A 12,425-nucleotide genomic window follows, 5' to 3' on the forward strand; every position below is an offset into this window, starting at 1 on the left:
TGAGCTCAGCCTATGATTAATGAGTCCTGAAATGAAAGAGGCAGATGATTTTAAACATATTTGTTCTATATTAGTAGGCTATAAACATTTTTTGACATTCTTTACATTTGAGTTTGATTTAAGAAAGCTTACGATGGTTGGAAGTCTCATTTGTTGCCTTTCTATGTGTAAGTGTTGTACATTGTGTAGCCACTAGATGGTAATAATTATCTTTTTCTTTTACAGGAATCTCGGGATGTGGGATTTTCCAGTGTAAATAGTGATGTTTAATAAAATACAAAGTTTATTGAAATCTGTGACAGATTAGGCCTACTTGTTTTTTATAATTAAAGTTTCTTGTCTGGACTTTGTTTTTCTTTCATTAAATTTGGAATGAACTTCTCTCCTTGAAAGTAATATCCTGAGGTGTTGAGTATCATAGCAGCTATTTTGATAAATTCCTTCGCACCCTAATTTTCCATTGCTTTATTAGGCCATAATATCAGTGCAACAGGGAGACATTTTATATCAGCTTCGGCCGTTTATGATTTTACAGCTAATTCTGTGGTTGAAATCTCATATGCAAGGATTTACATTATTTATATCTCTGTAAGGAATGCAAAAGAAAATGAGTTTAGTCTGCTAAAACAAACAATAGTTGCATTAGACAATTTATATGAAGCTTTCAAAAATTCAAAAAAGGTATTTTTCACTAAAATAGGCCTATCTTTACACTTATTGTTACTAAAAGTAACCACTGTATAGCCACCACTACTAGTAATAATTAAAAATAAATACAGAAAGATATTCGGAAATGATGTTTGAATGAGATCCCGTTTTAATTCATTGTTTTAATTTGCATTCGTAAAAATAACATGGTATTTTGGGTAAAACTATGATTGCCAAACATTTTTTTCCAAGGATAAATCTCCAGATTGAGCGTTTGTGTTTTACTGAACGCTTTCTCTGTTGTAGGTGGGCGGAGCCACGATTTACGCAATATATTTTCAGTAGTAAGTAGGCGGGGCACATGTGTGGGCGGAACCACGTGAGTGCGTCATGAATACCCCGCCCCCGCATTAGAGGACATTGAGAGAGGAGAGCGAAAGTTCAGTGTGTGAGTCAGTAGAGATGTGAGGAGGACAGAGAGGAGCTACTGTCGGACTGTACGCTTCACAGAAGTTCGGAGATAACCGAAGACGCGGACAGATTTGTTGTTTCTCTTGTTGAGTTCCTCCTGATGTCCTTATTTGTCCTAATAATAACGGTAATGACTGACGTGAAATATTAGTGTTTTTTAGTGATTGTGCACGCGCGCTTTTCATAGAAACATACGAACTTGGACATTAAGCATCCTTTTATATGATATAAAGACTTTGAAAAGGGATTTTTCAGAGAAGTTTAATTCAGAGGACTGTCTATTTTTCAGCGTTTTAATTGGATGACAAATGAAATATTCATTGAAACACTATTAATCTAAGCAGCGTCTTATGGAGCTACATAATCACCCATAACACACAAAAGTATCCTCTTTTGGGACTGTATATGCCAGGAAAGTTTTCCTTGACTTACCTCATTCAAAAAAGGGTGACTGAAAATCCAGCATGGGAGGCTCACCTTTGAAAATTGTGATTTCTCTGTGGTGTCAGCTGGTTATTGCTGCCTACAGTTTAGAGATTGGCTCTTATGACCCGGAGAGAGGGAGACCGGCTAAATGTGAGCCTATCGTCATCCCTATGTGCCAGGGAATTGGGTACAACCTCACCCGGATGCCCAACTTTATGGACCATGACAATCAGAGGGAAGCTGCGATTAAACTGAATGAATTCGCCCCTCTGGTGGAATATGGCTGTGATGTGCATTTGAGATTTTTCCTCTGCTCTCTTTATGCCCCTATGTGTACGGACCAAGTGTCCACATCCATCCCCGCCTGTCGTCCGATGTGCGAACAGGCACGTCAGAAGTGCTCGCCCATCATGGAGAAGTTTAATTATGCCTGGCCTGATTCTTTGGACTGCTCTAAACTGCCCACAAGGAATGACCCCAACGCACTGTGCATGGAAGCCCCGGAAAATGATACCAAAACTGAGACTAAGAAAGGAGAGGGCATGTTGCCTGTGCCGCCCAGACCCAGGCAGCCTGGCGCTGGGAACGGACGCTCAGGGGGCAGCATGGGAGTTTGTGACAACCCGGAAAAGTTCCAGTATGTGGAAAAGAGCGAGACGTGCGCTCCACGTTGCTCGTCCGCTGTGGACGTGTTCTGGTCCAGACAGGATAAGGACTTTGCTTTTATTTGGATGGCGGTTTGGTCTACTCTCTGCTTCGTATCCACAGCTTTCACAGTCCTAACCTTCCTCCTAGACCCACACCGCTTCCAGTACCCAGAGCGGCCCATCATCTTCCTCTCCATGTGCTACAACGTTTACTCAGTCGCCTTTATCATTCGTTCCGTCGCCGGGGCAGAGAACATCGCATGTGACCGTGAGAATGGCGAGTTGTATATCATCCAAGAAGGCCTGGAGAGTACGGGTTGCACCATAGTCTTCCTCATCCTCTACTATTTTGGCATGGCAAGCTCCATCTGGTGGGTCATCCTCACCCTCACTTGGTTTCTGGCGGCTGGTAAGAAATGGGGTCATGAAGCTATTGAGTCGCACAGCAGCTACTTCCACATGGCTGCTTGGGGCATTCCTGCCCTGAAGACCATAGTCATCCTCACCATGCGGAAAGTTGCGGGCGATGAGCTCACCGGACTGTGCTATGTGGGCAGTATGGATGTGGGGGCGCTAACCGGCTTCGTCCTCGTTCCTCTGTCCTGTTATCTCGTAATTGGGACGTCTTTCATCCTGACTGGCTTCGTGGCGCTTTTCCACATCCGGAAGGTGATGAAGACGGAAGGCACCAACACGGAAAAGCTGGAAAAGCTGATGGTGAAAATCGGCATCTACTCCATCCTGTACACAGTTCCCGCCACCTGTGTCATCATTTGCTACTTCTATGAGCGGCTCAACATGGACTACTGGAAATTCCGAGGGCTGCAAAGCAAGTGCACCACGTTCCCGGGTCGGAGGAACGAGGACTGCTCTCTGGAGTCTTCGGTGCCCACCGTGGCTGTGTTCATGCTGAAGATCTTCATGTCACTGGTGGTGGGCATCACCAGTGGCGTGTGGGTCTGGAGCTCCAAGACGCTGCAGACTTGGCAGGGGCTGTGTAGCAGAAAGTTTACAGACAGGACTTGCAGGAAGCACTGCAGCGGGAGCTGCAGCACTAGTCACTGCCACTACAAAGCACCTGCCGTCATACTGCACATGTCCAAGACTGATCCCTACTCGGACTGCCCTACGCATGTATGAGCACAGCACTGAAACTGGCCTCATCTGTGATGCACTGTACTGTGGACTTTGTGAGAATAAGACATGCAGTGCAGTGAAGCTTTACAGTGAACTAAACAAACTTAAAACCCAACATTGCAGCTAAACAATGGATTAACAGTACTTTCTTAAAGGGAAATTTTGTATTATCGCTTGCTGTAGCAATAAATGAGACAGATATGCACATCCTAATCAGTTATAAATATCTGCAATTGCTCTTGCATGGAGAAGTGCACAGTGTTCCCATTTGAAAGCTGTTCAATGACTTGTTAATATGTTTAAATACTTGTTCAAATGCTTCAGGACACATTATTTATTGTATATATATTTAATTTTTCTTGGTCTTGGTTTCTCACAAGATGGCATTGATCAGTCTGTTTAAAAGTGCCTTTTTGAAGAAGATAATAAAATGTTATATATTTTCAACAGTTGTCTGAAGTTTATTCTTTGAAGTAGGCACTTCAAGAGTTAACTGCTAAACTAAGTGCGTTTTACTTGTACGAAGACAAAATGCACTTTTGTTTTGGTGTTGCTACACAAAGTAACGCTATTATTTCAATCTCATTTAGGTACTTGTGCCGGACGGCTGTGTTTGCATCTATTTAGAGGTGGAAGTTAAAGGCAAGCGCCTTGGTGAGACTTTTCACATGGATTGTAACAAGAAAATGCGTCAAAGCAATGCAAATATTTTGATGAAGAAAGCTAGGTTTGCATCTGAAAGGTTGCCCCAGTTCAAATGCAAATCGATCCATGAGGGACCCTTTCAGGGCCTTCAAAAGAGTGGGCTACCCCCGAATAACACAAGGCTATGTGGCTTTGTACGCCCCTGACACGAATAAATCTATGTCACTTTTAAGGGGCTATTGGTCAAAGTTGTGACTAAGCTTGGATCATGGAGATTAAGCTTGTAGCTAAGGCCTCATTTTTGTTTTTAGCACATTGTTTTTGCATCACGTTCTGCTCCATGTTCGCTGTTTTTTTTTTCTTCTTCTTCTTCTTTCAGCTGTTTGCTCTATTTTCTCTCTTTAATTCCCCTCCATATGACAGACGCAGTCGCTTTGGGCACGCTCTCCTTTGAGCGCGTTTATCAGAACAGAAATCCCTGGTGGTTTTCTTTCCTTCATCCTCAAAGGGAATCACTGAGCAGAGCGACAGACCGTAGCCTGAATTTCTCTGTGCGAACGTTCACATCATCACCTTTAAACACAGAGGTTGTTCTGGAATTATATTTCATTAATGAGGTGCACCACATGCACACAAACACATCCAGATTCTCCTATTGTTGTGTGTCGCTTCTCTCTTCCCCCTCCACTCTTTGATGTGAGCCACTCATGCAAATAAAGGCACTTTTCTCCGACGCTTGATCCGGAACATGTAGGGCTCCGATAGCTGCTTGAATTGTATTTTCTTCACCCTACCTCTGCCCATCTGTAACTGCAGATCTGGATTTGAGACGATTCATTTGTATGCCATTATAGCTCACTTTCTTTAAAAAAAAAAAACTTAGCAGAATTTCCTAAAACTGCAGTTGTCTAAATGATCAATTTTGAAATAGAACAATCTAGACATTGCCCCAAACTACCCTCGTTCTCTTAAGTTAAATTATAATTAATTTAATGAATCCATTTGTTCTAACAATTCATGTAATTCAAGCTGATCACAAAAATATTCTGATTCATTTCAGTCCCTGTGAGTCCTAGATATATTTTTGGTAAAATATTTAATTAAATGTTGCTGTTCATCGCTGTTTTCAACTCAGTTGTTAAAAGATTTCTTGTCATATATTATTTAAAAATACATAACCCCCTTAAATAAAAGTTCTGTCCTTTTTTCACATAGTTCAGCTTTTGTTACAGAAAGTAGCCCATTCTTTTTTTATACCATATACATGAGCTTATTGAGTCCTTTGTTTGTTTATGACCAAGGTTTCCCAAACACACTAAAATGAAGTTCATGGTCCATTCAGTTGGTCAAGAAAATATAAATAAAGTGCATTTATTTCTTCCACTATATAAAAGATCCAAATAAAAACTTTAAATTTATCAGGGCTTGGTACGGTGGCTGAGAGAGCTCAACGTGCTGCAACTGAAGAAGACGTGTACAAAAAAACAAACCAAAAAAAAAAAAAACAGCAAATTAAAGGCACACTATGTAAGATTTTTGGATTAAAATATCCAAAAACCACTAGAACAGTGTTATATATTTTGTTGACTTGTGTGCTTGCATTATACAAGATGTTTCCAGAGAAAAAAAGTAATTTTAACCAGGACACCTGGTCCGTGCGTCACCAATCATTAACGTCATACCTGCGTTACCCTACATTTTTTATTTTGTAGAAACCATGGAAACACCAAAAATGCTTTGATATATTACATGTTTTATTAGACAAGGAACAACTGTTTGGTTACAATTATAGACAGAAAACTTGTTATATAGCTCAACACGTTTAGTCTTATTGTTTTTTTTTTTCTTTCCGCAGCTGCATGTTTTACCATGCCTCAGAGAGAAACAATATTTTGTCAAGTAGCTAACATAGCATAATCAGATGCAGCTTTATTTTTAGTAACAGTAATACAGCATTTTCTCCATCATACAATACTTTTAAAATTAATTGCATGCCATTTATCAACACAAGCCATCCAGCATTTATTAACTGATATTCTCAATCTAGCCACCGAGCGACATGCAAAGATTCTGCGCTCAATCTCGGCGTGATCAAGCTATGCCTTTGTTTTGAATAGGTGCCCTCTAGTGGCAAAAATCTACATAGTGTGCCTTTAAGAAAACATCTTCATCAGTTTGACAACACATGTGCTGCAAATGCTCACAATGCATCCAAATATAGAAACACGTGGCAAATACTCAAAACGCACATATGATCAGGATGTTAAAATAAAAAAACAAAAAAAAAACGTACCTTTCAGGTCATCAACAACACCACTGATGAGTAGACATTGAACAATAAGCGGTCCCAGCCAGGTTCATCAATTATTGGGGTCCTCTTGTGCTATTTGCAGGGCGTTTCTGTATTTGGTTGTGTTGTGAGCATTTACAGCACATGTGTTGTCAAACTGATGAAGATGTTTTCTTAATTTGCTGTTGCTTAAGGGGCGGTCACACTGCACTTTTCGTTCCATTGACTTCCATTCAAACGCATGCGAATGCGTCAGACCGGAAACGCAAGCTCCTGTGAAAAAATTTCACATTTCGCTGCGTTCCAAAGTTCAAGTTTGGTGAACTCTGACCTGCGAATTCGCATCACGTGAAAACGTGCGACCAGTAGAAGACCGATTCACGGCATGACCTCATGGCTGAATTAAAAAAATATTTTTTTTTGGAGTAAAGTCGAGTAGGTTATATATTTTTACATTTTGAATGTATTACTTTAAGTTATGTGTTGAATTCATGTTTATAAAAGAGACGCTGTAGACCGTGACGTCATATCACGACCGTTACAGCTTCCGAAGAAATTTCGCAAGTTCAAAGTCTAGTGTGACCGCGGCTTTATTTGCATTGTGTTTTCTTCAGCTGCAGCATGTTGAGCTCTCTCAGTCACCGTAGGTTGGGGCAAAAACATTTATCTACCTCAGACATATTAAAATACAAAATGATGTACATTTGCAACATTTTATAATGTTCTGTTCAAGACCTAGAATAGATCTTCTGCATTACGTAGCCATGTTAATTTGATTTCACAAGTAATAATTGTTCAATTTCTCAAAAAATGCCCCTGACAATCAATTATAGTTGGCAAATATAGCCCTATAACAATTTCTGACACTGCTGCAAAATTGTACAGGCAGTCGCTGACAGGTCTATATGAGTTATAGAAGCCACATTGTTTTGTTGTTTAAACTGACAGCTGCATGTGTCATTTACCCATCGTCATCACAACAAAGCGGCTCCTCTGAGAGAACTTTGGCAAGTGCACACATCCTTTCAGCAACTGCTGGTTCAGAGCAGGTCGTTGAGGTCTGCTAGCGTTTTATGACAGAGTGTTTTGGTATTTTTCAGCTCAGGTTGCCTCTCTAGAGGGGTGCTTTACCTCCATCACAATGTCAGTAAACTGCATCGGGTACGAGACTGTGTGTGTGTGTGTGTGTGTGTCGTTCAGGTAAACCCTACGTTATGGGGAAAAAATGTCCCCACAAAGATGGTTTGTCCTTGTGGGGACATTTTTTGGTCCCCCTCAGGAAAACAGCTTATAAATCATACTAAGTGATGTTTCAATAAAAATGTAAAAATGCAGAAAGTTTCCTGTGATGGGTAGGTTTTGGGTTAGGAGATAGAATATATAGTTTTTTCAGTATAAAAATCATTATGTCTATGGAATGTCCCCAAAAAACATGGAAACCCAATGTGTGTGCGTAGGTGTGTGTGTGTGTGTGTGTGCTCGTTTTTCTGATTTATGAGGACACAATTTTGTATAATAACATTGGTATTACACTGGTATTATGACGTAAACATGAAATATGAGGACATTTCATGAGTCCTCATATTTAAAATAGTTTTAAAAACATAATAAACAACGTTTTATTAAAAATTTAAAAATGTATCCTGTGATGGATAGGTTTAGGAGTAGGGGTAGTGTAGGGGGATAGAATGTACAGTTTGTACAGTATAAAAACCATTACGCCTATGGAATATCCTCACTAAGAGAGCAAAACAAACCTGTGTGTGTGTGTGTGTGTGTGTGTGTGTGTGTGTGTGTGTGGAGGAACCAATTAAAAAGACTCAGGCCAGTGGCTTTTGTCTGAAAGGCACCTGCCCAACCACAAATGTAAGGTCAACACTGGAGCAAAAAATGCATTCAGTCACACATCCTCTCACTCACTTCCTATGGAAGCTTGTTTCCGCCACATAATAAAAAAGGAAATTGCGCCTTTTATCTCACAATTCTGACTTTTTTAAATTGAGTTATAAACTCAATAAGTAAGTAAGAATTGTGAGATAAAAATTCTGACTTTTTTTCTCACAATTCCGAGTTTATATCTCACAGTTCCTAAGAAAAAAATCAGAATTGAGAAATATGAACTCACAATTGCAAGAAAAAAGAAGTGAGAACTCCGAGTTTATATCTCACAATTCTGACCTTTTTTCTCAGAATTGTGACATATAAACTTGCAATTGCGCAAAAAAAAAAAAAAAAAAAAGTATTGTGAGATATAAAGTCTCAAGTACCTGTTTTACCCTCTCTCACAAACCTAAAATGATGGTAAAACCTGCCCATCAAACAAAGGAATAGACATTAATCAGAGTAGTGCCATATTATTTTCTGACAGGAATAAAAATAAAGACATGAAACATCTTTCCAAAAGACTTTCAATAGACAAAATCTCTAAAAACAATTTAGAAAGTGTTAAAGTAATCTAGAACCTTTATACAGCACATTCCACTGAAAAGATTGTAAGTCTATAACAGTCTCGTTTTCATTCGAGTGAAATTCAGGATGGCGTCTATAGACTTAGGTCTATAGTTCACTCCAAAATTCATTGTTTATATATTTTATTAATAACGCCTTATTTTGATGTTCCCCTTTGCATAACCTGATATTGCGGAGTTCAACATGTTCCTGGGTCAACATTTTTGTTGATCCTGGAACAACATTCAAATCAACCAATCAGATTTGAGGGACAAGTTTACAGATTATGTCAAATTTAGGCTTAAAATCATGAATTGGTGCTTCTACATCAGTGTTATTCATCTATCATTTCCCTCTGATTTTTGGGATAACTTATGGGTAGGGTTAGGTTTAGGGGTCGGAATAGGGTTAAGACTAAATTTTCAGACTAGAATGTTGTTCCAGGATCAACAAAATATGTTGACACAGGAACGCATCTAACTCAGCAATATCAGGACGTGCTTCCCCTTTAGACATTCTGTTGACTATAAGTAACACTGCATTTACATGTCAACTAACTCTGCTCAATATCTGCTAACACTTTATTGTGATGGTCCTCCAACAGATATTCTACTGACAATAAGTCACTTTGCAAGTACTGGTACATGTCAACTTATTCTACTAACCCTACCCCTAATAGTCTACTCAACTAATATTCTAATAAGAGTTAATTGACATGTAGGTGCAGTGTTACTTATAGTCAAAAGAAAGTCCATCAAAATAAAGTGTAACCATTTTATTATCTAATGCACTTTTAAAGAGTTAAAGTGTTTGGATACTTTTTAGTCCCACTGCGGGTCGGTTAGCCACACTCTCATCTGTCCGGCTGAGTGGAGTGTAAGAGACCCTGTCCGGTCATGTGTTTGATTAAAAGAGGATCTTTATGAGGTGTTTACCCACCTCCACCCGAACCCCAGCCATGCTTATCAGTCCACAACCATCCACCCACCCCTCAGGAAAGAAGAAAGAGAGAGAGAGGGAGAGAGCAAAGAGAATAAAAGAAGCCCTCATTACACTCATCCACCCCCTCCACCCTCCCCTGCCCTCCAGAGAACTATCCCTTTTCTGCACTGTTTTGATGTGTAAATGAGCGCATTGAAAACCTGCTGGCCTAAAAGAGAAGCTTTCCATGAAAATGCGCCAGTCGCTTCGCAGTGGGGTTCACACATATTGAGTCTGCCTTGCTCAGCACTGATGCTCCTGTTTTACTAATACGAATGTGTACAAACAAGTATGAGAACGTTCGTGTAAACGGAACATTGAAATGTAGGAAAATCGGTACTCAACTCTTGCGCAGTCAAAATGGATATAAACATTAAGGTCAACCTGAAATCAAAATGAACTTTCTTAATGCACAGTCCAGATATTCCCCAAAAATTCTTGATGTTATTGTTGCAGGATTTGTTGCTATGTTCCCAAAATACAATGTCTGTTCGTATTGAAACATTTGTGATATGTCTCTAGTGTTGTAATTTGCATAGGTAGGAGCTAAACTAACAAGCGTAATAATGTGACACTTATGATGTTAAAATTCATTTATTTCTACAACAGAAGCTATATGTCAGTAAGCTAAACTAGGAATGATTGCATCTCAAATACATTTTGAGCAAGAACTGTTTCTTTTTTAATGCACACACATAGCTGCAGGCATATACAGCGAGAGTGTGGCATTCAGGTTTTCTTTATAACGTGATTAGTCGCCACCTTACCAGCTACTGATGGTTTACTTATTGATAGTTCACCCAAAAAATGAAAATGTTATTATCATTTACTCACCCTCATGACAAACCTGTATGACTGACTTGCCTCTGCAGAACATAAAAAATAAAGATGTTTTGAAGAATGCTGGATACCAAATAGTTTTGGTGACCAATGAAAGAACATTTCTGAGACATTTCTCAAAATATCGTTTATTAGATACAAATTTACCCTATTTACATTTTTTTAAATATTGTGCACAATTCATTCTTACGGAGCCCCAGATATGACATGCAGGAAAAGAATAGTAGGTTAAATCGTGCGCACGATTTATTAATTCATTCCCTCGATTTACTAAAACGTGTGCATGACTTACTAATTCATTCCCTCGATTTACTGTGCATGATTTATAAATCGAGAGAACAAATTAGTAAGTCATGTACGGAAGAGGATTAGGGCCAATAATAAAAAAATAAAACCATCTCGAGATTAAAGTTGTTAAATTTCGAGAAAAAACACGTTAAATTTCGTGAAAAAAGTCAAAATAAAATGTTGACAAAAAACTCGTTAAATTACGAGAAAAAACTCGTAAAATTTCAAGAAAAAAGTTGAGATAAAATGTTGAGAATAAAGTCATTAAATTACGAGAAAAAAGTCGTTAGATTATGAGAATAAATTTGTTAAATTATGAGAAAAAAAGTCGTTAAATTTCAAGAAAAAAGTCGAGATAAAATGTTGAGAATAAAGTCATTAAATTACGAGAAAAAAGTCGTTAGATTATGAGAATAAATTTGTTAAATTATGAGAAAAAAAGTCGTTAAATTTCAAGAAAAAAGTCGAGATAAAATGTTGAGAATAAAGTTATTAAATTACGAGAAAAAAGTCGTTAAATTATGAGAACAAATTCGTAATTAATGAATTTGTTCTCGTAATTTAACGACTTTTTTCTCATAATTTAATGACTTTATTCTCAACATTTTATCTCGACTTTTTTCTCGAAATTTAACAAGTTTTTTCTCGTAATTTAATGAGTTTATTCTCAACATTTTATTTCGACTTTTTTCTCGAAATTTAATGAGATTTTTCTCGTAATTTAACAACTTTAATCTTGAGATGGTTTTATTTTTTTATTATTGCTTGGCTCTAATCCTCTTCCGTAGTCATGCACACGAATTAGTAAATCGTGCACATGATTAAATTTTTTTCTTGCGTGTCATGTGCGGGGCTCCGTACATTTTAACTAGTAAACTAAAATGTTTTCTTCAAAATCTTTTATCCATATATTTAGTATCTTTCTCCGTTTCTGAAACAAATGATGCCACAAATATTTTTATTATATTTTTATTTTTCAATCCCTCAACTCACTTCAAAAAATAATTTTCTTACTCAGTATTTTTGTCTTGTTTTCCAGTACAAATATCTAAACATCCTTAAATCAAGATACAGTTACTTGAAAAGAAAAATTAATTACTTAAGATATTAAGTCTTGTTTTCTGGAAAAAAATGCTCAACACTTTACGCTGAAAACAAGAAAAATATCTGCCAGTGGGGTCAGAAAAATGTTTTCTCTTTGAATTAAGCTGAATTTTTTTTCTTGCTTTAAGCACGAACTCACTTAAAGGATTAGTTCACTTCAGAAGTAAAAATTTCCTGATAATTTACTCACCCCCATGTCATCCAAGATGTTTTTGTCTTTCTTTCTTCATTCGAAAAGAAATTAAGGTTGTTGAGGAAAACATTGCACTATTTTTCTTCAAATTGCAGCTTCAAAGCACGATCCCAGACGAGGAATAAGGGTCTTGTGTAGTGAAACGATCCATCATTTTCTTAAAAAAAAATTAAAATGTATATACTTTTTAACCGCAAATGCGCATCTTCAACTGCTCTGTGATGCGCCACACATTTGACTTAGTCTTTGCACGTTCGCTTTGTAGACACGAGCTTTGTAGGGTCGGTACCTTTCCAACATGATTACG

At 38.0% G+C, this 12,425-nt stretch overlaps 1 protein-coding gene across 1 annotated transcript; it reads left to right on the plus strand.

Annotated features, from left to right (window-relative positions):
• Positions 1–1,086: 1,086 nt before the first annotated feature.
• On the plus strand, positions 1,087–4,070 carry fzd9b (frizzled class receptor 9b). The gene has a single exon (XM_048169222.1). The coding sequence runs from the start codon at positions 1,584–1,586 to the stop codon at positions 3,330–3,332; it is 1,749 nt and encodes a 582-aa protein (XP_048025179.1). The 5' UTR covers positions 1,087–1,583; the 3' UTR covers positions 3,333–4,070.
• Positions 4,071–12,425: the final 8,355 nt, after the last annotated feature.

Source organism: Megalobrama amblycephala, linkage group LG19 (assembly GCF_018812025.1).
Source record: "Megalobrama amblycephala isolate DHTTF-2021 linkage group LG19, ASM1881202v1, whole genome shotgun sequence".
In the NCBI taxonomy this organism is placed as follows: domain Eukaryota; kingdom Metazoa; phylum Chordata; class Actinopteri; order Cypriniformes; family Xenocyprididae; genus Megalobrama; species Megalobrama amblycephala.

What these genes read in the sequence shown, in the direction of transcription:
- fzd9b (XM_048169222.1), top strand. Translation starts at nt 1,584, where the DNA reads ATGGGAGGCTCACCTTTGAAAATTGTGATTTCTCTGTGGTGTCAGCTG.